At 47.9% G+C, this 24,728-nt stretch overlaps 5 protein-coding genes across 5 annotated transcripts; 2 read left to right on the forward strand and 3 right to left on the reverse strand.

Moving 5' to 3' along the window:
- Nucleotides 1-1,554: 1,554 nt before the first annotated feature.
- Nucleotides 1,555-2,629, reverse strand: KVR01_007291 (uncharacterized protein; the record flags this gene model as incomplete). Its single annotated transcript, XM_044789836.1, has 2 exons — nucleotides 1,555-2,062; nucleotides 2,094-2,629. The coding sequence occupies 2 exons, from the start codon at nucleotides 2,627-2,629 to the stop codon at nucleotides 1,555-1,557; spliced, it is 1,044 nt and encodes a 347-aa protein (XP_044643544.1).
- Nucleotides 2,630-6,917: 4,288 nt separating this feature from the next.
- Nucleotides 6,918-8,578, forward strand: KVR01_007229 (uncharacterized protein; the record flags this gene model as incomplete). Its single annotated transcript, XM_044791689.1, has 3 exons — nucleotides 6,918-7,070; nucleotides 7,125-7,334; nucleotides 7,529-8,578. The coding sequence occupies 3 exons, from the start codon at nucleotides 6,918-6,920 to the stop codon at nucleotides 8,576-8,578; spliced, it is 1,413 nt and encodes a 470-aa protein (XP_044643482.1).
- A 2,010-nt stretch (nucleotides 8,579-10,588) lies between these two features.
- KVR01_007499 (uncharacterized protein) lies at nucleotides 10,589-15,177 on the forward strand (the record flags this gene model as incomplete). Its single annotated transcript, XM_044785555.1, has 2 exons — nucleotides 10,589-11,468; nucleotides 11,528-15,177. 2 exons carry the CDS (start codon nucleotides 10,589-10,591, stop codon nucleotides 15,175-15,177), a joined length of 4,530 nt encoding a protein of 1,509 aa, XP_044643752.1.
- A 333-nt stretch (nucleotides 15,178-15,510) lies between these two features.
- On the reverse strand, nucleotides 15,511-16,745 carry KVR01_007384 (uncharacterized protein; the record flags this gene model as incomplete). Its single annotated transcript, XM_044781606.1, has 4 exons — nucleotides 15,511-15,599; nucleotides 15,660-16,034; nucleotides 16,103-16,346; nucleotides 16,455-16,745. The coding sequence occupies 4 exons, from the start codon at nucleotides 16,743-16,745 to the stop codon at nucleotides 15,511-15,513; spliced, it is 999 nt and encodes a 332-aa protein (XP_044643637.1).
- Nucleotides 16,746-18,282: 1,537 nt separating this feature from the next.
- On the reverse strand, nucleotides 18,283-23,078 carry KVR01_007222 (uncharacterized protein). Its single transcript, XM_044792475.1, has 3 exons — nucleotides 21,212-23,078; nucleotides 19,710-21,073; nucleotides 18,283-19,531 (listed from the first exon to the last, which is right to left on the reverse strand). The coding sequence occupies exons 1-3, from the start codon at nucleotides 22,823-22,825 to the stop codon at nucleotides 18,667-18,669; spliced, it is 3,843 nt and encodes a 1,280-aa protein (XP_044643475.1). The 5' UTR covers nucleotides 22,826-23,078; the 3' UTR covers nucleotides 18,283-18,666.
- Nucleotides 23,079-24,728: the final 1,650 nt, after the last annotated feature.

Here is a 24,728-nt window from a genome sequence, read left to right on the forward strand (position 1 = left end):
TATAATGTGGGCGGCTTACATGCTCATATCGGGCAAGGCCGGCCCAGTTCCTTGGAGTGGGAACATTGAATCGTTCGTTTGCGTATTCGCAATTCTCTCCTAGTGCGAACTTGATATCCCTGTGGGTAAGGAAGACATACGATTGTGCACAAAGGTATCATGATTGCCCGGATGTGTCGCAGCCCCTTTCGACGCCTGAAACCAAGAAATGGAATTTCGTCGCTGCGACGCCACCACACTTGGCCCACCCGTCCAGACCATCAAGCGCACTTGGCGGACCCGGCCAGCCGGCTATTTCTCTGATGATCTGCCGTGGGGTGTCGGCCTGAACCTTATTTCTGAGCCGAGTACTCCGTAATAATGAACGACCCCCCCTAGTCGGGGACAAAATAGTTGGCACCGCATAGCGTTGCCCACAATATATCGTTATATTATGGGCGCTCTCATGGTGTTTTCGCCAATTCAATTACACCAATCAATTTGTTTTTCTTCAACGTATCTTTTGGTATAACTCCCATCTTCTCAAGTCAATTAGTTGTTAAGTTGTATGGTGATGAAGTTAGGTGGGTGTAATAGAGGGTGAGACAAAATAAGGGTGTTAGTGTGGGCGGGGCCTTAATGCGGTGCCAACTATTTTGTCCCCGACTTGCCCCCGGCCCCCCTCCCCCCAGAATGCGAATTGGAGAAGATGTCCCGCATCCGACATTGCGGGTATTGATCTTCGCTTCCGTGCGTGGGACCTCGGGAGCCCAGCGAAAAGACGGAGGGGGTCATGATGCCACAATTGGTCAAACTGCCGAGTTGGGGAAAAATCGCACCTATCAGCATATATATCGGTCATTTGGTATTAAGAAGCTTCCACAGGATGCCTTGTCGAGATAGCATCATGTTCTGGAGACCCCTACAGCAGGTGCGCGCGGCTGACAAACAGCGTCTCTCCTCGATAATTATCCAAAGGTAGCCCTGGCTCAAATGGCCTCTGCCGGTGCTTCTTTGTGCCTTGCGGGCGAACAGCCACAGCATTGGCCAGTCCATGCGTGCTGTCCAACATCACCTTACATGGGTAGACGCCATTTCTCAGCTTCACTAGCGTACATGGAGGGGGATAACTTATAAGTACGAGGTATTATTTGAGAGCTACTGTAGCGAACCTCAAATATGCTTTGAATTTGAGATCGGATATTCGCACCCGCCGAAACGGAGGGTATACCTAAGCCCCAAGGGATAACCTCTCATAGAACGACCTCCTATGGGACAGGACAACCTCCTATAGGACAACCTCCTATAGGACAACCTACTATGGGACAAGCTTCTATAGGAAAGCATCCTATGGGATAAACCTGTGAGATAATTACCCGTGGTTTGGTGCTAAACTAAGCACTTTGATCTCTGAGTTGGTGTACCCTCCGTCTTAGCGGGTGCGAATATCTGGTCTCTGATTTGAGAGCTAGCGAGCCTCAAGTATGCTTTGAATATGAAACTCAAGTCGAGCCGGAATGGGCCGTATCCTATCCTTGACGTCCCTTTCCTCACCAGAGCGTCCCTAGAAACCCTCTACTGTTTCAACGGTCTGTTGGGTATTCGTTTTCGTGACGATGTCCCACCTCTAGACCCCTCCAAGGAGTCATCCTCGGGCACACCTGTCGGCTCGATTTTGATCCCATGGCGGCGCTCGAAGTTCGCCCGGACCTTGAGTAACACCTGCTCGATTGCAGCCTCCTCCTTCTCCTTCATTTGGGATACTTCTGCTGGGAGTGGAGTAGTCGGACCGCCGTTGAGCTTCTTCAATCGTCGCCTGACAGTTGTTTTCAAAAGTTTCTGATGGTTCCTATGTATGTGGGCCGTTGTCTTTCGTAGCGCCTTCCCTAGCGCGTCTTCGAATTTTATCTGCGACTCTCTGCTGAGCCGGGCCTGGGTTCCTGTCGCTGCTTGCGCCGCCTGCGTCCGGTTCACCTTGCCAGGACCCGGAGGGTCTGGCTGTGCCTTGTCTTTCGGCGCTGGAGGCACCCGGGGTCTGTGCTTCCTCGCCGTGATTTTGAAGAAGTCGTCCGTTCTGTCCTCCCTCAACAGAACAGGTGTCGTCCGCTCAGCACCAGGTGGCATCGCCCGCAAGATTAGGTACCTCCGGACGCAGGTCGGCGCGGTTGTGGAGGGCCCATTCGACGCCGTGAGGGCCCATTCGGTTCTTCGGGGAGGTGATGTGGAACTGAACGGGATACCGCGCGGCCATGTCAGGGTCCTCCAATATTTTATACGCCATTGGAAGAGAATAAGGTCCTGGTCCCCCAGGGAGTTCGCCATTGCTCCTGGAGAATAGTCGATACATCCCCTTCTCTCGGACATCCCGTATGATGGCGCTGCTCACATCCAGCCTGTCGCTCGATTCTTCGATCTTGATAATGTCATAGTGCAGGATACAGTTGTTTACCCCCTTGTCGCTGGCGCAAGTTGAGGTCTCAACCTCTGCACCACTGGCATCTGTCGAGCGGCCCTCGAGGCCCAGCTGTCGAAGGGCCTCATCACCGACACGCCAGCTCAGGGTCGTTCCCGGCCTCAGGACATCTGTAAGAGCCCTCTGCAGCGTCATAATCCCGAGGTTCTGACGTCCCTTCCACAGACCGATCTCCATCTCCGAGGCAGGGTGCAATGGGAATTTTCGGTAGACCGGGTTCTTACGGGCAGGGATGGAGGGCCTCTTGGGTCTCTTTGAGGGTTTGCCATGGTTCTAGTGTGACTGATGGATCGATCGTTGGCATGGGGACAAGACTCTGCGGTAAAAGCTTAGTGTCTGCCTCAGCTGCCTGAGCAGGGCCTGTGGTGCCAAAGCGGATGTCATCCAGCCTGGGCCACGATAGATGGCGTGAGATGTTGGCCCGTGCCAGTGTTTTTCCACGCCTAGTTCCATACTTCAGTAATCAAGACAAGGATCTGTTCATCCGTACCCTAACCCCATTCCTACTCTAGTCTCATCATTGCTGAGGTCATTTACTTACCCTAGTACCTAGGTACTTAATGCCAGGTAAGTTACCTAGGTACCTAGGTACTCTAAACGTTACTTACTAGTAGGTTATCTTAAATATTTAAATATCCTTAGCTAGACCTATAGTTTAACTATTATTTATAAGTATAGACTCCTTATTTATTTTAAGTAAGGAGTTTATACCTTATAATATTAATTAGTAAGTAGTATTTAAATATAAGTAAAGAATATTTAAAATTAAAATATAGAAAATTTAAAATAAAGTATAAAGTCTAGTAGGAAAAAAAAAGATATTCCTTTAAGGTGACCGGCCTATATCTAGACCACCCCCCCATTTAAACTACCTAAATTCACCCTCTTACACTAACTACCCACCCTCTTTATCCTTCTCTAATATATTTAATTTACCTATTATAATATAACTATTTATTATTTTTAATACTTTTAAACTTACTTTATCTATTAACTTAGCCTTAATTACTTTAGCTATAATTTATACCCTTTATATATTTTTAATTTATATAAATTTTAAGTTAAAATTTATTTTAATCTTTTATTTTTTAATAAGTGTTAACTTTATTAACTTTACTTTAAGTAACTTAACTTTTTATAATGCTATATTTAGCTATTAGTTTTTTTTATTATATACTTTTTTAACCTTTTAAAAGAATAGTTATTAAGTTATAGTTAAATATATATTAGAGTAAAAAGCGTTATATAAAGATTGTATATTTTATAAGTATTTAAGTATTAATAATATTATTTTCTTTATAGTAATTAGTATTAGGGTAATTAATTTGGTTCTTCTCTTTTTTATAAGAGAGTTAAATTTAATGTTTTTTACCTTTCTTTTAGCCTTTTTAAGGAGTTAAATATTAAGGAGTAGTTTAGTTATATTTATTAATTATAATCTACTCACTTATTATCTATTAATAATGTTTAACTTTTTAAGGGCCTTTATACATCCTATATGATAGTAGTGGAGGAAAACTTATTTGTTATTTATTATATTATTAGTATAAAAGTTAAGGAGGTTAGCTTTAAACTTATATATTACTTTAAGTAATATAAATATATTTAAGTTAAGTAGTTATAATATATAAGAGGTAAATAGTAGTAAATAAAGTATATATACTTTATTTAAAAGTACTTTTATATAAACTTAAATGTATAGTAGTTTTTATACTTATTAATAATTAATAATTATTACTTTTCTTATTAGTTAGTTTAGTTTATAGGATAAAATCTTTTAAAGTTATTTAAATACTATAATATTATTAGTTTAGCTATTATTTATAGTTATAAATTTCTAGTTTTTATAACTTTTAAGTATTTTAAATTATTACTATTATATACTTTTACTTTTAAATATTATTAATAGAGGGTAAGCCTTATTTATAGTGGAGATATATTTTATAAAGGAGGTTTATACTTTCCCTTTATTACTTTTTTATATTATAAACTTCCTTATTTTAAGCCTTAGAATAATACTATTAGATCTAGTGCTTTTAGTAATACCTCCTTTATTAATATTATAGTAGTTTTTTAACTTAATATTAAATATAGTAGGGAGCTAAAGGAGGTTAAATTAAGGCTTAATTATTTTTATTTTAGCTTTATTAATTTTTATATAATATATTTAATAGCTTTTATAATTTAAAATATTTAAATTTCTTATTAGAAAGTCCTTAAGCTATTTTTTATTAAAGGGTAGTAGTTATAATTAAAGGTTAGTTAGCTAAATAGTAAATACTTATATTTTAAAGTAATTTAATAATATTTTTAGAGTAGATTAATTAAGTATAAACTTTATTAAATTAGTTTCTTAAGTAGTTAATAACTTTATTTATAAATTTACTATATTAAAATAACTTTAAGTACCTTTTAATTATTAAAGAAAGATAGTTTTTAGGATACTTTAATATTAGTATACCTTTTAAATTCTAATACTATTAGTAATTCCCTTAAGGGTTATCTATACATTATCTTTTATATATATCTTTATTAATAAATAGTTATAATAATTATAAAGTTTAAAAAGAGGAAAAAAATCCCTTATAAAGTTAATACATTTTATATATAGGTGTGGAGTAGTTATATATATAGGTATAAGGTAATTTAAATAGGGGGGTGGTCTAAATGTAGGCCGGTTACCTTAATACTTCTTAATTTTAATACCTTTTTAATTAGTAATTTATATAGAAATAATATATTAAAAGAGAGAATTAGTAAAAGTTTCTTTTTAAAGTTTTTTTATTTTTAAAACTCTTTATTTAATAAAATATAGTATATTTAATTAAAAAATTAAATAAAGTATAAAATGTTATTTTTTTAATTATTTATATTACTTTTTTTAAATTTTTTTAGAAATAGAGTGTAATTTAATAGATATTAATAAGAATTAGTATTTAAGATTAGAAAGGGTATTTACTTAAAGAGAAGAGAGTTATTAGGGGAGAAATTTAAGTTTAGAGTTAGGGGCCCTTTAGGGTCTTGTTTAGTCCTTATAAGGATTGCGTTTTAGTTATAAACCTCTGTTATCTACTTCTTATCCCTACTTATATAAGTGGGTGATAGAGGTCTGTGTGTTAGAGATAACTAGTAGGTAGGCTTAAGTCCTAACTAAATTTAAGTGGTTTTATTTTTAATCCTTATATATATAAAATATATATAGCACCTTTATATAGTAGTAAATACTTAAGATTTAATATTTAAAGAAATATAATATTAATAATAATAAATAGAGAATCTAATATATAAATATATAAATAAGTTTTATATTATATAAATAAATTTAAAAAATATTACTTTTAATAATCTTATATTAAAATTATTAATATAAGTAGTTTAAGGGTTAATTTACTATAATATTAAAGTTAAAGTTAATAAAGTAGTTATATAGTAAGATTAGAATGGTATTAAAATAGCCCCTATAAGAAGAAGAATCCCGTAACATAAGATCCAGCAAGCCTGACTAGATCCAATTGATTCTACTCGAGTACAATGTTTTGTTTCATCTCCATAAGTTAGACTACTCACTCATCTCAGTAGGTTATTTGCAACTGCCTGCTTACTTGATAGAAGCTTCAAGAAAGCCGCAGTAAATATGTATTGATCACTTTGTATTTACATGTTCAGGCGAAACAGTACGTCGAGTTCACCGTGTCAAACTTCCCCCTGGCTAGGGATGATCGGTACGTCCGTCTGTCTTAATGGGTTCTAGCTTGAGGCCTTGCAACACTATTTTGACATGTCCTTCTGCTATGTGAGCCGTTTCTTAGCGAGCGATTTCCCAATAATAAAGAGAGAAGAACGTCAGCAACGATTGCGCGACGCGACTGATCATGCTCCAAATGTCTTTCATGTGTAATTAAAAAGAGCAAGTTTTATTTTGTTGAAAATACTTATTTGGCGCCGGTGAATTACCTATCTCTCAGTAGTCGCCTCAGATTCAGAAAACCACTGGACCGGTGCCCGCCCCCTGCACCATGGAAGTGGGGACAACCGATGGCGAATTCAACGGGGCCGCTGTCGTCAGAGTGTATCTGGCTGTGCAAATATTGCCCGCACAGAGCGTGGACCTGAGCAAAAAACATTTGTTCAGAGCTGTGCTTCGTCGTTTGGTCGAGGTCTGGAGGACTTTTGATTGGGCTATTGAATATAAGGCGGGGGGCGATGCGGCCAGAAGTCGTCATCCGGCCTGGACCCGTCTCCGCTTTCGCAGACGATTTCCCGGCTTTCAAGTTCCTACCCCGACACTAGTTGATGTTCCCTGCCGGCAGCACCGAAGGGAGTTTGGATCAAAAAAATCATGCGGGGTCAGAAGATTCAGAGGCGCTCAAAAATCCGAGTCAAATAAATAAACTTCTTTGCAAAGTCAGGGGAAGGGGAATCTTGATCAGGACCTCTACCTTGCCGCGATAGACGCCGTCCAGTCATGAAGTGGTTATCAGCTTTGTCCGTACAGGCCTTCCTGGCCGTCGTTCCTGAGCTCGCAAGAGCCAGCAACTACTTGCCTGGCACCACTTGGACGATATGTGCGAACTCGTCAACAACGTGCGCCCAGGCTAATGTCACATTTGCCTACCTTGTAAGTCACACTCCGGTGAAACGCTGCCCGTTTGCCTACTGACGGTCCACATAGTACTCCTATCCATTCTACCCCTTCGCTTTGGCAGTGCAAGGAACGCCAAACGCGACGACGAACACCTTGATCCATCAGCGGGAGTTAGTCACAGCGGCCCAGACCTGGGTGGTCAAGCCGAATGTCGACACTCTCTACTCCAGGTCGTTCCTCGACCTCTCATCTTCCGATTTGGAAGTCACGATTCCAGAAATCGATGATCGTTACTGGGTAAGCTGTAATGGTTCTCGACTTTTGCACGACCAAGAGATACTGGTGGTCCTTGTGTAACGCTGCTAACGATATGAACCTAGCTCTGGCCCTTCTACGATGCGTAGGTTTACGGACATTGTGGACATCTGGTAGACTGAGACTGACCATTCATCAGATATAGCAACAATGTGGTGAACATTGGTGTTCTTCAGAACTATTCCGCCGGCGTGTACCTCGTGCAACACGATGCTAACAGAGCTGCGGGCGTATACAAAACAAACGACTCGAGCCATTACCAGGCAGTGGTGAACCTTCCCACACCATACGCCATATCGATAATACGCATTGCCGTCAAAAGCCAGAACAATGATACAGATCTGGAAATCATCAACTCGGCACAGGATCGGTTCAACATTACGGTCCTGCCACCAAGAGACTGTGCAAATCCATCAGCACCAGCCCTGGACCTGAGCATGTTCTCTGACCCAGCGGTGGCACCTAATGCGTTCCAATCCCTCGAGGAAGGGATACTTCGGCTAGGGGCAAAACTCACACGATACAACCCCGCCGAGGAACCGGCCGATCGAGCCTGGGTGGAAGAGACCCTTACAGCAGCGGGCTTCGTCAATGGCACCTTCGTGCAACCGACAGGTACAAACCTCACGGCCGCCGTCCAGGCAGCCAACCAGTCTGTTACCGCCCAACAAACCGTTCCAGGATTCAATATCAACCTTGGCGACCAGTGGACCATAAAGAACAATTCCTACCAGGCCGACTTCCACAGCGCCTACTTCGCACGGTACTCAGTCGCGGCCGGGGGATATCTGGCCCTGACAGGAGACCAGGTGTTGTATCCAGTTTTCTCCGGCTCAACCAGATTCAACTCCTCAAACGAGGCGCTGCTCGTCACCTTCCCAGCGAAGCCCACACTTGCGGACCTGGGGTTCTGGAGTCTGACCGTGTACGACGCCAGGGGCTATCTGGTCCCCAGCGATATAAACGTCTACGCCCTGGGTGATCGCAGCAACCTGACGATGGCGGATGGAACCAAGTATGCTGACGGAGGGGATGGGCCGTTCCAGGTGCTGATACAGCCCAGCGACGTCGTGCCGCCTGCCAATTGGACGACGAACTGGGTACCTTCTCCAGCCGGTGGGGCCGCATTCTTGATGAATCTGCGTTTTTATGGTCCTGAAAGTGTGTTGACAGATGGCACTTGGGTATATCCTTCCGTCGAGAAGGTTACGGCTTTCACGGCTTGAGTAGATTAGAAATTTAAGCTTGGAACAAATATGGAGTTCGAGGCACTTTGTTTGCCCCAGGGTGTTCTTGGTCTTTCTCTATTTAAGCTGTATATTTTCGCTTCCAATATAGTCACCCATGTTGCAATCACTGGTAGTGCGCTGTCTTGGTTAGCATATTCTACATACAATAAAGGATCTTGGCAAAAAGAAAGTAATGAGAATCAATAAAACTTTGTGTCGATTCCATGTCTCTTGTGTGATAATACCCCAATGGGGCAGAATTATGATAGTGCCTAGACCTCTGTTTTGCTGAACCAGTCCCTTCAGTGTGAATCCCGCTGGACTCACCGACTGTTAAGAACCCCTTAGTCAAAGCCATTTTCTATGAGATCGGATATTCGCACCCGAATAAATGGAGGGTTCACCCAAGCCACATGGAATAAATTCCTATGTGACAATCTCCTACTAACCAACGTCTAATAGGACAACCTCCTATAGGATAACCTCCTAGGAAAAACTCTTATAGAATAATCTCCTCTAGGACGACCTTCTTTAGGATAATTTCCTATAAGATAAGTCTATAAGATAACTGGTTTAGTACTAACCTGAGTACTTTGATCTCTAAGTTGCCTATATATGCAGTATGGTTGTACCGTGGGCTGTTTTTTGTGGGTGCGAATATCCGGTCTCTTTTCTATATCTCTGGCAATTTGTTTCAATAAGCGTAACATGTGCGTGTCAGCGGCCGCTCACCTTTTCCTCACAATAAATTCTCCCGGGTGTCAGATGATCTCGGAGATCTTGATTCTTCGAAACGGCCGTACAAGACGCAATTATTTCATGGACACTATGAGTAACAGTTTCGGAAGGGACGGTCAATTGCAAGGAATTTAATCCTCCCTCAGCTGCCCTACCCTCTAATTCATACCCAATCAGGCCTGTATTCGATGGTAAAGACAGGTTTCCATGGCGAAAACCGTGTGTTCTCAGGACTGCGCCAAGTGAGCCCAAGCAGTCCATGTCTCAAAACAATTTCCTCGCCCTTCACTTCCCCCACGTCTTCGGCCGAGAATCAACGTTTAGATGATCATGACTTTTTATCATGTAACGGCTTATTTCCGGCACGGAAAGTCTGCACGGGCCGGCATGATCCGTGTTCGAATTTCTGATCTTTCGGCTACATCGGCGCCGGGATGATTCCGTCACAAAGGCTCAATACTCAAAACTCATTCCAAGAGATCTTGGCCATACAGTTGATTCATCATTGTTGATAATTTAAAGGGCACCATTTGACAAATGCAAATGTCGATGCAAATGTCGGACCTTAAGAAGGGGGTTTATTTTATTTTCGATTGTCCCCACGCCACCTAACGGTTTCTGATTCCGCTAAACCGCCAACCTGACTTGAAGTCATCGAATATCCCTGTTCCAACCATGCACGACTGCCAACACGTGGGCATTTGCTGAGAGAACCGATTGCCACTATTGACAGCGTATACAATGACACCGACATATTCACGGCTCCTAACATTATTATTGATCACGACTTTGTGCATACTCCACACCTTCGCAAAGGGCCAGTACCCTCGGTTGGGAGGATCCGGAGACCGGTATGAAGCACAGTTCGACAGTGAATCAATATGCTTCACATACTTCGTGACTATCCCAGTCACAGGCTGGGAACAGTCGATGTCAGACCCACCAAACGGCTTGTCCTCAGGCGACCCAGAAGTGGTTGCCCCAACATTAGGCAATGGTGGCTTTCCAGCAGGTTTGCCTGGCCCAGCAGATCCATCCTCACTTTTAAGCAGCCCATTCGATGTTTCAGATGGTCCAGCCGACCCTTCTCGTGGCGGAGGACCTCCAGGCTCTGTCGATGATCGCACACCTACTCCATTTGGTCCACCTACACATTCGGGGATGGCAGGGGACAGTCCATCACCAGGACAATCGGATAGGCCAATTGAGCAGTCCCATACCGATACCGACTTATCAAATGCTGATCCGACAGCAACAGAAGTGGCCACGATGGCGTCGACGAACACACTTTCGGACGGGATTCCGGGAGGCATCCCCCAAGGTACACTGTCAACAGCTGGAGGAGCAGCTGGCAGCCCGAATCCACCATCCGCCGGGACAGGGGGTGGTGTCTCCACGATTGCCGGCACTGCAGGGAACTCGTTGGCATCTTCCGTCGCAGATCGTCCTCAGAGTGGTAGTGCTTCGCCAAGTGCTCCCAGTGGCGGCCTTCCCGGAGGCCCTCTTTCGAATCCGGCGTCCGGCTCAAGGACAAACACAGCGTCTGTCGATCCTGAAAATGTATCTGGTATTGGGCCCGTGCCTTCCATAAATTCAACTGAAAGCCCTGTGACGCCGTCGGCGGCCCTGACTACCCCGAGCATCACATCGCCGGCGTCAACGTCGCTCTCAGCTGACTCCCGAATTATTTTAAGCGTCAGGCAAGATCTCACGGCTGTTGCACCTACTGTCACTGTCACCAATGGCGTGACATCCACAACCAGCGACGACCAAGGTAGGAGGAGGCTTTTGAGGCGGCAGGCGTCACCTGATAATTCGTCATTCGTTGGCGATTCAGATGTTCCCGTCCCTCACAGTTGTTCCAATGCCAGGGTGTTCAGAAGGAGCGTGGGCACGCTGCAGAGATCTGGGGCCGGCCGACCACTCTCAGTTGATCCTGGTGTCCCATACATCGACCTGGCGGATTATCCCGGAGGCTCTATTGACACGCGTTTCGAGGTGATCGAGGACACGCTTGTCTGGAGCAGCCGGTTCTTCTTCGAAGGCAGGGCTAGGTTCTGTCAGGTAGAGGGCGGCAGTGTCTACGCAACATTCACTTCGGCTGGGGGTCCTGAGAAATGTAGCAACGTGAGCTTGGTTCCGTACAAGGGTATGTATTTCCCCAGTCGAGCCAAGATGGATCAGCGTCAAAACTCAACCATCGTTCAGAGCTTCAATGCGAGGCGGGCGTAATCGTAAACGACACTGTGATTCCGCCTGAGCAGCCGTCAACTCTTCCACCGGTCACTGTTACTGTATACAACGGAACCCTATCAGCATCATCTCCCGGCTTATCAACCACGCAGGACTCTCCGAGTCAAGACAGACCAAGGACAGTATTGACAGTCGCTCCAAGTGGTACCACAGATTCGTCAGCATCCTATGTAAGACGTTCCAGAACTGGCTCGAGTCGCCCACCAACCTTAATATCTGGAAGTGGAAGCTCAGTCTCTATGACATTCACCAGTCCACTCCCCAGCACGTCACAAGCATTTTCTGGGCCGTCGCTGTCTACAAGTGGGACGTTGACAGATATCACTTCCGGAGTATCGACAAGCGGACCAACACCCATGTTTCCCATCTCTGCTTCTACCTCGTCTACTACCCCACGCAGCGAAACTGCTTCAGCCGGTAACAGCTTTGCTGGAACGAGTACATCTATTTCAGTAGCGACGAGCACCGCATCCGCATCAGTTCCGGCTCAAAATAGTGTACCAGGCAGCTCCACGAGCATTTTGGCACCAGCAAGCTCAACCTCGACACGAGCTTCAAATGAGCAGCCTATTTCTGGGTCAGCCGTGACGCCAGGCCAAACGTCTTCTCGCTCGCAGTCTCCCTCCTCTGGACCGCAGACCACATCCCAGACCGATATTGTTGGCGGCCCAGGCCCTACAGTGCCAGCAACGCCCAGTATTATGTCTTCCATGGCTAAAACCTCTTCCCGGCAGGCCGGGACGTCTTCATTGCAATCAAATCTCCCGTCTTCCACAAGTTTGACTGTTGAAGTGACCAGTCAAAGAGGTTCCGTGGGGCCAGACTCTGATCTGGATATATCTTCAGCCAGTCAATTCAGCTCACTTGGCATGGAAGCCTCACCAAGTCTCCCAGCAACAAGTGAACCTGCAGTTGTGTCTCCCGCTTCATCGGAAGAGGCAGGCCCATCAACTCCATCAAATGCTCCAAACACATTTTCCAGCCCATTCATCTCAACGAAACTATCCAGCGACGAATCAAGTGCTCAGCCGGGAATTACATCCTCTGATGGTGTATCGGAAGACCCAGTCCAGCTCAGCTCGTCAGACTCTGCTCTTGAGCCAAAACCTACATGGTCTGCTTCTTTTGAGATACCAAGCCCGTCAGACTCCTTTGGTGCGCCTCCCAGCACGCGCATCGTAACAAGTGAACCATTGGCTGTGCCACCGGACTTGTCATCGTCTCCTGATCCATCGGCAACACCAAGTGCTCTGGACCCTCCGGGCCCTCTTTTCAGTCTGAGCTCGCAGACATCATCAAGCGAGCCGTCAGTAAGCCAACTGGACAGCGCATCCTTACCAGATGAAACCACAAGCTTGGACAGCGGCAGTGCCTTCGAGTCCGTCTCTTCAGAAGAGGCAACAGAGATCCCTACTTCCCAGCCAACGACATCTGTAGCCACCTCCCCTGATGCAGTTACTACTAGCTTGAGCCTGTCAGAGGCGCTAGAACCAGACTCGACGCTGAGCTTTGTGACTACAGATGATTCGACCATTGTGTTGCTCAGCTCGTCTTCGATTCTTTCGCAAAGCTCAGATGGGTTCCCCACAACATCTGAGCGCAGTGACATAAATGAACCATCTATGACGGCCGAGACCAGTGAATCCACAGAGCCCGTGACCAGTGGCCTGGATGAACCATCTACGACACCTGGTACGAGTGACTCCACAGAACCTGAGACTAGTGGCCTGGATGAACACTCTCCAACTTCACAACCCATTGAGTCAGATGAATACTCTACATCTCAGATTAGTGGTTCCGATGAGCCCTCTACAACTCGAGACACAACTGCTTCGGGTGAATACTCTACATCTCAGATCAGTGACTCGCACGAGCCCTCTACAAGTCAAGAGATAACTGCTTCGGATGAATACTCGACATCTCAATTCGGTGGGGGAACACCCTCTACGACTCCACAGGCCATTGCGTCAGACGATTACTCTTCGTCTCGGACAAGTGATCCGGATGAACCCTCTACAACTTATGAGACCACCGGATCGAATGGGCCGTTCACAACGCCCGAACCTAGTGAGTCGCTGGCAGCCGAAGCTTCCACGACATCCCAGAGCAGCGGCTTGGACGAAACCTCTATCATATCTGATAGTAGTGCCATCAGCGAAATCTCCACGACTCCCCAGACCACTGTCCTGGAGGAGCCTTCCACATCTCAAGAGAGCACTGGCCCGGGTGAACCTAGTCTGACTTCTGGGACCAGTGGCTCGAATGAGGGTTCAACAACTCCACGGACCACGGTCTCGGAGCAACCCTCCACAGCTCAGGGTACCAGTACGATGGAGGACTCGTCCACAACGCCCGAGTCAAGTCCTTCGAGTCAGGCCTCGATGGAACCCCAAACCAGTGGGTCGGATGGATCATCCACCGGGCTTGAGGCCAGTACCTCAGTTGGACTTTCTACGACTCCAGCGGCCATCCCAATATCCTCCACACAGGGAAGCTCGAGTCCCAGTACCACCGTTGAGTCAAAGTCAAGCAAAGAAACAGCCACGTCCAGCCAGACCCCATCAACAGGAAGCTCCAGCTCCAGCTCCAGCTCGACATCGTCAACAACCCATTCCAGCTCAAGTTCCAGCTCAACATCGACATCGACTAGCTCCAGCTCCAGTCCAACGTCAACATCCAGCTCGTCGTCAACATCGAAATCGTCAACCAGCTCGTCAACCAGCTCGTCAACATCCAGCTCAACATCGTCTCGAAGTTCAACATCGTCGTCGTCTTCAAGCTCTCGAAGCAGCAGCTCGAGCTCGAGCTCGAGCAGCAGCAGGCCTCAAGCAACCCTGAATTGCGATACTAATGGTTACTTGATCCAGGGCTCGTCTTCTGCGAGCCTTTATCGAGTCGACATAAAGACCGGGGAAAGCACCCTGATCAAGTCTCAAGTCTGGGGCAGCAGTACCGCTTTGAACGCGATGGGCTATAATATTGCGGACAACCTGCTTTATGCGGCCTTTACTTCAACTCGGCCGTGCCAACTACTGCGCATCGCCGGTAACGGGGACGCAGTCAGCGTCGCGACGCTCAACGTCACCGGCTGGACGGCCGTGAGCGCCGGCGACGTTGACGAAGAATCGCAATACTGGGCGTCAGATGCGGGGAACTCCTGGATACAAGTCGATCTGAGGCGAAACTCGACCTCATACGGCACGATCGTCAGGTCAGGCATCGCAGACCCCAGCCCGTACAGGGTCATCGACTGGGCGTATGTGCCCGGGAGAGGAAACTTCCTCTGGGGGCTCGGCGCTGTCGGGACGAATCCCACCGCCACGATCCTGATGCAGTTCAACCGCACCAGCGGGGCCTGGAACCCCCTTGCCAACTTTGGCGATGTGGCGGGCACGGGCACCGGGACTTCGCGCAACGCGTGGGGCGCCGTCTACGCCTCTGACGACGGATTCTTGTTTGGATCTGAGAACAATAGCGGTCACATTTTCAAGTTCTCATTGGTACCTGTGAATGGAGTGTACCCGCCCCCTGTCAAGATATCAAACGGGCCGATATCCAACGGCAACGATGGTGCGCGATGTATCAACGCTGCCAATGTAGCATGACCAGCAGAATGTTCGAGAATCATGAGGCAGTATAGCACATTGGGCATCGTCCTTTTCAGTGTATTAAAGCATTCACAAATTCGCATACTGTCTTTACCGAGCATCATCACTATTATAGTGAGGCAATAATGCGAAGAATTTCACGGTCTTTGTGACAGTGTCGAACAAGCGGTTTGTCCTCCCACAGCAATAGAATTTTTGGCTGTGAAAACTCTCATAGGTGAAGTCTGTGAATCCGACATATACCTAGGTAAATCTTTCAATTAGAATTCGAGAAACATTTCAACCCTAGTGGCTCGTCGGTTGGTATATTTATCGAACGGACTGTGCTACTTAGAAAAGCACAGGCCATCCTGTTGACCATGAGATCTTGTTGAAACCGAACAGATATTGTGAGTCCGCCAGACCCACCCGAGTGTCAGCTGCCGAGAACAACCAAGTTAGCATGCAAAATCCGGTGTGTCACGGGCAGGAGTACTTACCATAATGATAATACATCACAGCACCATCATAAGCAGTATCGACCAGTATCCCCTGCCCACCGGGACCATACACGTTCCCATGGCTCTCAAGCACCTTCGTGCCGCCGCCCGACGTGCACGCCTTGCCGCTGGCATCGGTGTAAGGCCCAGTGACGGACGAGCTGCGGCACACCCGGACCGAGTACTCCTCCCCGGGGGCTGGCTTGGTGGTCTGGTAGCCGCAGCAGATGCCGGCGCTGAAGAAGAGATAGTAGTACGGCGAGCGGTAGTAGATGAAGGGACCCTCCATGGCGTGGTTGCCCGTGCCGTTGTACGCGATCTGGGTGGCCGATGCGGAGACAGTGGCGGGGGGGTTGTTCATCTTGGCGATGTAGACTGATCATTGTCAGGAAATGCTGCTGCCGGGTGCAGAGGTAGAGGGCTCGCATGGGTAATGGACCTACCATCAGACCAGAACGACCCAAACGTCACGTAGTAACTCCCATCCGTGGCCTGGACAAGGGCCCCGTCGATGGCGTTGTACGGCTTGCCCGAGGAACTGGCAATCCCCGTGGCGCCGTGGTCCGTCCAGGAGCCGACCTCCATGGTCATGGAGGTCGCATAGCCTACGGCAGAGGCCTGCGAGCCGAACACACTGACCGAGTAATACAGATAGTACGTGCTACCGACGAGGTGGACCGACGGAGCCTATAAAGCAGATTTGTGAGTTGACTCCACAATAGCATCCATCTCAGACGCCGAGCCGGCCTCTGACGTCGAGACATCAGAACCTTGAAATGAGAACCGCAAACGTACCCACAGATCATCATTCCCAGCAAGGTTAATAGAACTCCCAGACGGGAGCGCGGCGCCCTGGTACGTCCACGACCCAGTGAGGCTGCTCGCAGTCCATATCCCGATCTTGCTGCCCGTCCCGAACCGGAAGTACTTGCCGTCCGACGCCCTCTTGACCACGCCCGGGTCGTGCGCCCAGCAGGCGCCCGTGCAGGCGATCGGGTCCGGGTAGGCCGCCTCGACCGCGGCGGGGAGCTGGCTGGCGACGGTGAGGAGCGCCGTCAGGCCCCGGAGGACTCGGCCGAGGAACATGGTGGGCTGCTTGCTGCTGCTTGCTGCTGTGGTTTCGCGGTGGGTTTTTGTCGATCACGGCTCGATCCGCGAAGGGGAGGGCGTGTTTCAATGCGGGATCAGGAAACCACACACATGATCGACGGCTTGGCTTCGATTATAAAACATCTCGCAGCATAATGTCCTGTCACGTCGCTGGATACGGGCGCCAGGCAATACCGCGAGCTGGGGCCGGCCCATGCCTTCCGTCGAAGCCAGAAAGCTCCGGGTCCTCGTGGGCCTCGATTGGTGGGAATTAGGCTCCAAATAGCTGCCCCTGTCCCGCCAGACGCGGGATGAACGTCGATGACCAGGGGGGGGGTGCTGGTGTGTAAGTGGGAAATCCCCACAGCGGCCACTCAGGTGCCGGCGCTTCGCCCAACCTGGCAATATCGAAGGCCACCTGATTCAGGTACCGGAGGCACGACAGCCCGCGATGGGAGCGTTGCGTTCTCCTATACCACACTAGAGTTGCTCGTGCGAGGCCCCCGATGGTGACATTTTGGGTGCAAGTGCCGTGGCCCGTCTCGGCCGCAGCTGTCATCCCCCCAGTATTCCCCACACCCCCGAGCAGAGGACACAGGCGCTCGAATCGGTTGCTTTCCGGGGGGATTGCAGGGTCGTCAGATAGGAAGCTCGGGTAAGCGAGGCGGTCTCTGGGATGATCACATGTGCATGTGACTAGGAATCCGGAGTGCGACCCAAGGCGCGTGGAGGAAATGCTTGTTTTTCTCCGCCGAGAAATTCGAACGGCACATAGCAGAAATCCGTAATATTGACAGACAAAATACGATCAACAAGGTGCTAGTCGTGTCCAGTGCCAAGACCTGATTTCATGCCTCGGATAGGATGGCATGATTGTATCAAATGGGGTCAAAGTAACTTTCAGCTGTGGGCAGTAGACAAATTTAGCAAGATTTGAAAACGAAAGTATGGACGCTGGGTACCCTAGGGTACCTAGACAGGCCGTTCTTCAGGCGGAGAATCCTCGGAGCATTCGACCAAACGACCTCGGGACATTTGCTGTGCTGGATATAAGATAGAACTGGACAACAAGCTCTCTATGATCAAAGACTACTACTACAATGTAAGCAGCTCTAGGTTTCGAGGAATTTCGCCCCCATGAACCTTTGTGCAAAAACGAAATCAGATTGCCTACGTAGGTAGTTAGATTCCTATTTTAAATCTAGAGAGGCCAAAAGTATTCAACAAGCCCACATGTATCCAAGGCAAAACTCCATCCAATCCTATCCTGGGATGTTGCAATTCTAACAACCTTTTCATAAGGCCTCTTGCTACTGCAAGTTGATTGAAGCACATGCTTCAAAGATCCAGATCCTGTCCTTTGGTAACATAACTATTGACTGACACTTCTAAGGTTGACAAGCCATTCATCGTCGTCAGCGCCAAATACATCCCAGAACCGCCTTGTCACGCAATTGATAGCATCCCCAAGGAATTAAATCTTAGACTTGTCATTGACCTAGTCATCTAGTCACATCTACATCTTCATCTAATCACACACACACTGCATGCTATCGTCCACGCTAGAACCCCCCCCCCCCGAAAACCGAACACAAAGCGAACAAAATAGGCCACAAAACCTCAATAAGCAGCTTTCTGGCCCCAAAATGCCGTCGCAAACCAAAGATGCCCATCGCGGACCGAAATCCTAATCACCGTTTCCGTATCATCGGGATGGGGCAGCCCAGCCCATTCATCAAAGCTGCCTTTGCTTCTTCTCAGGGAACAGCCCCGGCCTGAAATGGCCTCGCTGAATTTCCAGCACTAAACAGCTCGCTCCTCCTATCAAGAGCAATTAAGTACCTAGGTACCAACGAGCACACACCCGCAGGCTCACCCCTTCATTCTTCCACCCAGACATGTCTCTCCCACCACGTTCTCAATTAGGCAGACCGCCCTCCGCCGGCGGCGGAACCATAGCATATCTCCCCCGCCCATTCATCGCAGCAGCAGCATTCCGCCGGCCGCCACTAACGCCGACAAAGCCACCCCCGCCGCCGGCACGTTGCTGGCCATTGTCAAACAGGCTGATCTCCGAGAGCAGGGCGCACGCCGCCACGATCCTGAAGCTCTGCATGCCCTCGAACCTGCTCTCCCTGGGGCCGGCCGTCTCCTCGCAGCCGGCATGCACGCAGGCCAGGCACAGGTGCAGGTTGTCGAGCTCGGTCTGGTAGCCCGTCGGGGGCGCGACGTTGCCCTCCGCGTCGTGGTTGACCTTGCGCATCTGCCGTGTGATCCACGTCGCGATGCGGCTCATCTCGTCCTTGAGCTTGATGCTGCTGTCGCGCTGCCGTTGCGTCTGCACGCCCGACTTGTTCAGCACGTTGCCGATGAACACCTCTAGCTCCCTCAGGGGCTTGGTCGGATGGGACGAGTACTGGCCCATCGCCGTGGAAATTGCTTCTTCGTACCACCCGCGAATCTCACGCGCCGTTTCGAGGCGGGAGACCCAGCCGCGTGGGTCGTCGACGATGGCCTCGTAGTGCGGCCGGGTCTTGCTGAGGAAGTCATCCCAGAAGGATGAGCCTCCAGTGGCAGGCACCTTGGACTTGATATCCTGCTGCCAGATTCTCTGCTCGTCGATGGCACGAAAGAGGTGACCAAGTAGCTTCTCGGATTTGTAGAAGACATGGCGCGGGCGGCTGAACTGATCCTCCTCTTCGTCCGCCGCTTCTTCGATGATGTATTGGTCGAGCTCGATTTCGGACTTATCTACCACGCGACAATCTGGACCTGAAGCAAGACTTCAACAAGTTGTCAGTACAAATTTGATTCTGACCAGTTATCAAGGATTGGAATTACATCGCGTGGGTTCGAGGGCTTAATGTATGAACAGGCAGTATGGGTGGGAAAGCGTTTGCGACCTGATCAAGTCGGACACAAAGTGAGGGGGAGCGTAGGAAATTCTGATATCAAACTCACAAGTCAGGTCGAAATCTGTTTGGACGAGGCGCTTCCTTCAGGTTCACCCCAACACCAGTCTTGGAAAAGTCCACGGCGGTAGAATGAAACCCAGCGAGGATTTTGCATTCTTCGTGGCGTGTCCCTTCGGTATGCTGGTCGGCCAGGATCATGTGGCGGGTTGCGATGACGCCTAGGTGGTCGAGCTTCATGAAATCAATGAAGAAGTTTGCCATGTCTTCCCGCTCAACCTTACGACCAAGGTCCACCGGTGCCACACGAGCGTAGTCTGCGGGCTGGAAGGTTTCCTGAGGCATGGCCTCCTCGTCCCATATGACATTGAAGATGTCACCGTCAAGATCTCCACCTGAAAGCTGAGATGGGAGGTCACGCTGGCCGTGCTGACTGAACACGATGACATTCGACAATTCTCGGAGCGGACTGTCATGTGGCGGGACAACGTTGCACGGAACCTGGATATCACCTGGGTGTAGAGCAGGAGACCTTGTGACGACCACGGGCCCAGGGCCAGGCGGTTCGTCGAAGCGGTCGCCCTTTGTATCATAAGTGATGTAGACCTCATTCTCCTGGAGGAAGCCCGTCTCATCCATGATGCCGAACAAGGTGATTCCTTTTCTAATCGGGATTCTCGCCTTGTGTTTCAGCAGGCGCAGCTCGCGGAGTACCAGAGCCTCGACCACCGAGCGAAGGAAGCTTTCCTTGCGGTAGTCAACCCCCATATTTTCACACAGTGTGATCAAACGATGGAGCCGCATCGTGTCACCCACATTCTGGTGTCTGAGAAACTTGGCCACGTTGTATGCATCCGCTGTTACTTCTCGAAGTCTGGCCAGTTCCATGTTCTGCATGCGGAAGAACCAAGCGCTGGCGCATCCCATGTCTTCCAAGATCTTGATAATCTGGCGGTTGAGCACCAATGGAATCGGCTTGGAGGCCATGTCACATATCTCAAGGTTGCGCTTGTCGTTACTCTCAAACTTTGTCATGGATGGTCTGATGCGAATCTCGGACCCGTCCAAGTTGGAGTCTAGGGCAAGCATGCCTTTGGACCCTCTGAATCGGACCTGGAAGGCGGTTGGAGCAGACTTTGTCTGAGGAATGACATCCCAGATATGGTAGACCACTTGTAAGGACATGGTACCAACGCCGTCGCTGAAGACACGACCATTCCGCTGCACGTCGTCCATCAATCGCACTGTAACACCGCATTCATCTAACGGAATGAAGTATGGTGTTTCAGAGAACGCCTGCCCGATTCGAGCGGCACATCGAGCAGGTGAGCGAATCGCGCCGAATTGTCCCAAGTCGCCGATGACGTTGAAGTAGGCATGTGGTATGCCATTGGCGACAAATTGGGCCATGAACTAAAAGTGTTGTCAATTGAGATGTCGACAAATGGGTAACGAGAGCAGAGACAACATCACGGTCGAACTCCAAACAAAGGTAAATTTGAGGGACAGTGGAAAGAAGTGAATACAGAAAAGGAGGGGAGCCAGTCTTACCCATGCCGAGTGAGATCGCAAAGACGAGTGCGAGAATCCGAGAAACTCGTACTTCCTACCAGCAATCACGAAGCCCTTGCGGAACACCTCCTTGAATCTGTCATACACATTGTCAATGCTGACTTGTGGGTTGAAGAAGAGATCCTCGCCGTTCTCATCACAGAACTGGACCCGCAAGAAGTATTCGTGGTGGTCCGGATACTTGCGGAGAATTCGATTGTTCGTCTCGAGTTCCGGGCCATGTAGGGTGCTGCGGGTCGGGGTGATGGTGACTCTGTGGATCAGAGCCAGGTTCCGGGTAGGGCCCATCAGGCCCTGCCGAAAAACCTCGTTGTTGCCCATTTTGTCTTCTGTTTCCCGAAGGTACTCCACGATGGCCTGAACCTCGAACATTGATGGGTCACCGTGAGGCTTGGGCCACGGAGTCTCCTTCATGAGCTTCTTCATGGCCTCAACCGAGATGGGACGCCTGCCCGCCGCCTTGTCTGCGAGGAACATACGGCGCAGTTCCTTTGCCAGTGCTAGGACCGTGCCTGGGTGGAAGTATGCATTGGTGGCCATGGCTTGTAGCTGGAACAAAATGCCGAAGGGGAGCTGGTCTGGATAGGCGTCGACGGCCAAGTCTTTCATCAGCTTGCTCATGGCTCTGGATGACGGTCCCAGATGCAGCGGGGCCGTCCTCAGGGTGAGCAAGTCGTAGGAGACAAATGGGATCACTTCGTGGCTCTTGAGCGACCGGATCTTTCGCTGGAGGCCGTCACCCGACAGCCGAATCTGATACACAAGACACTGGCCGACGACTTTGGCGTGTTGGCCGTCGAGTGCGCACAAGCGCGTACGTGTGGGCCCAAAGTTGGGAGGCCGGCCACCGACCGAGATGGCCAACTCCCTGAAGAGGTCTTGCATCTGGTCCATGCCCTGGAAGAAGGAGGGTTCCTCGGCGAGGGTGATGGTGAGGGTATGCTGGAAACTGCAGACGAGATCTTGAACAGTATTCAGGGGGATCCTGATGACGCGTTGGCTCTCAAGCTTGATGAGTAAGGTCTGCCTGGTGAACTTTGCGGTACCCATATCCTGGAACTCGACCTCGGGGATGTATACGAGGTCTTCGCCGACGAATGTGGTGTGGCCGCAGCTAATGGAGGCGAAGTCGAAAACCAATGGGCCTTTGGCGATCTCGATGTGGCGGGTTGGGTTGTTCTTCTCTGCTGCTGCATGCTTCAACGCCCGCAAGGTGATATCGTTGGGCTTACCGGGGACGGCGTTGGGGATGGACTTTGGCTTGCTCTTGGAGCAGAGGATATCGCAGCCCATGAGCTGCAGCCTGGCTCTGAGCTGCACCCCTTTCTGGCGTCTGTGGTTCCCATAACCATTGACCATGGAAGCAGTGCCGGCGTGGCCTCGAGGCGGAAGGAATTCTGTGCCATGCCTATGCAGGAATGCCTCGGCCTTGGAAACGTCGAGGAAGGTAAGGTTGGCCCATTGCTGGTTTCGGGGTTTGTCGCAAGTAAAGGTGTGCTCTGCGATGCCGAGAACATCCATGAAAGGCTGGAGCCTCTTCTTGACGGCGTCCTCAGCCAGGTGTCGAGGCCAACCGTGTGTGTGTACCTCCATGTTGGCTTGACTGGCAGGCTGAGGGCTCGAGCGACGACGCCGTAATGTGGAAGATGGTGACGATGTCGGTGGCGGTGGGAAAGGTGGCGGTTGAGCTTGACCAAAGGTTTGCGTCTCACACCTTCAAGTCGTTAGCACTCCAAGGAGGGCGGGCCAGTGTTGAGACTGATGGCCAAGGTGAGCGGCCGGGGAGCCGCTGGCCAAGAGGTGGGGTGCTGGTGTGGGAGAGAGGGTGGTCAACTGGACAAAAAAGTTAGAACGAAACGTTTGATTGAAGGTGAAGTTGTGATCGCAGAAACGCAGCTGCTAGGTGGGGGTTGGGTTGGCATGGGACGAAGCTGCGACTGGCCTTGAGCTTGACCTAGAGCTTGACCTGGATGGGGCTGCAGTTTGGCCCAGCTTGGAGGGACCTGCACTTTCCCCGCAGCCCAAGCAAGAGGCCTACCAGATGACGACGGTCACAGAAAACGGAAGGAAAGAGCTGAGCTGAAGAAAACGTGACAATGACGACCTTCAAAGTTGCAACACTTTGAGTAGCATTTGGATGGCTGCTCAGGCAAGTCTGTCAAATCTATAGTTTTTGGACCCCTCCTTCAAAATGCAAGAGAACAAACCTTGAAAATCATGGGCTCATGACCCAAGGCTGACAACAGGCGGTTACGGACAGCTGCATGTCAGCACAAAGAAGATGAAGTCAGTGTCCGCCTCATGCTGTAGCCAGGGCGATCTGGAGCCATTATCTCTGAGCACATTGCTTTGACTTGTTGCGGGAAGCTGCAGTCGGCTTCTTCAGTGAGGCTGTCTCCTGTCACCAGTGGGCTCTGCAGAGAAAGAGCTGTAGGCGTCACAGACCGCATGCAGAACACCGTGAGCCAATTTGAGGTCCCGTTGAGGCTCTCTCGAACCTGTCCTCGTTTGGATAGTTGATCGGTTAATCTAGGTCTAACGTAGGCGGCCCACATCTCACTATCCCCCTAATTACACTACCTATCCCTCACTAACCATACCTTCTCTCCACCCCCTCTAATATTATAATTATAATTATTATTTTTTTAATTATTAATATATTTAATTAATTATTATTATTATTTTTTTTAAATATTTATTTAACTTTAATTTAAACTTTTTTAATAATTTTAATATTAATAAAAAGTTTATTTAAATTAAATTTTATCTTTTATCTTTAAATTCTTTTTATAAACTTAATTTTCTTCTTTAACTCTTAATTTTTTTATATAAATATTATTAAATTAAAGTCTTTTAATCCTAATTTTTCAAATTTTTTTAAAAGTTTATTATAAAGTTAATATTTTATTAAAAGTATATTAAATTATTATTTTATATAATTTTAAAATTATTTAAAAGTTAAAAACTAATATTTTATAATAAATAAAAATATTTATTAATATAAAAATAATTTATAATTTTATAATAACTTTTCTTTAATTAATTTAATTTTTTTAATAGATTTCCTTAATAAAATAATTATTTAATATTTAATAATAAAAAGTAATTAAAACTAATTACTTATTAATTAAAGAGTATATTTAACTTTTTTAAAACCTTTTAATAAACTTTATAATAATAATAAAAACTATTTTTATTATTATTATTATAAATAAATTATAATTATTTTATTAATATAAATATTTTTTAAAAGTAATTTTAAATAAATTAAATATTATTATATTTATTAGTTAGCTTTCTATATATATATATAAGAGGAATAGTAGTTATTTATAAGATAATTATATTAGTCTTAGTTAGTGTATGTATCGCCTCTCTAGGAGGGGTAGTAAAGCTATACCTAATAAGGCAACCTACTTAATAGGCTAGTTTATATAAGCAGCTCTAGCCTATTAATAACTATTAACCTATCTAATTAGTTTAACTTATATTAATA

Source organism: Diaporthe batatas (assembly GCF_019321695.1).
Source record: "Diaporthe batatas strain CRI 302-4 chromosome Unknown Contig00008, whole genome shotgun sequence".
In the NCBI taxonomy this organism is placed as follows: Eukaryota; Fungi; Ascomycota; class Sordariomycetes; order Diaporthales; family Diaporthaceae; genus Diaporthe; species Diaporthe batatas.

Coding starts and splice junctions, on each gene's coding strand:
- KVR01_007222 (XM_044792475.1), bottom strand. CDS start 22,825: ATGGAGGTACACACACACGGTTGGCCTCGACACCTGGCTGAGGACGCC. Junction 21,074..21,211: donor TGCGATCTCACTCGGCATGG/GTAAGACTGGCT, acceptor CAACACTTTTAG/TTCATGGCCCAATTTGTCGC. Junction 19,532..19,709: donor AACAGATTTCGACCTGACTT/GTGAGTTTGATA, acceptor AACTTGTTGAAG/TCTTGCTTCAGGTCCAGATT.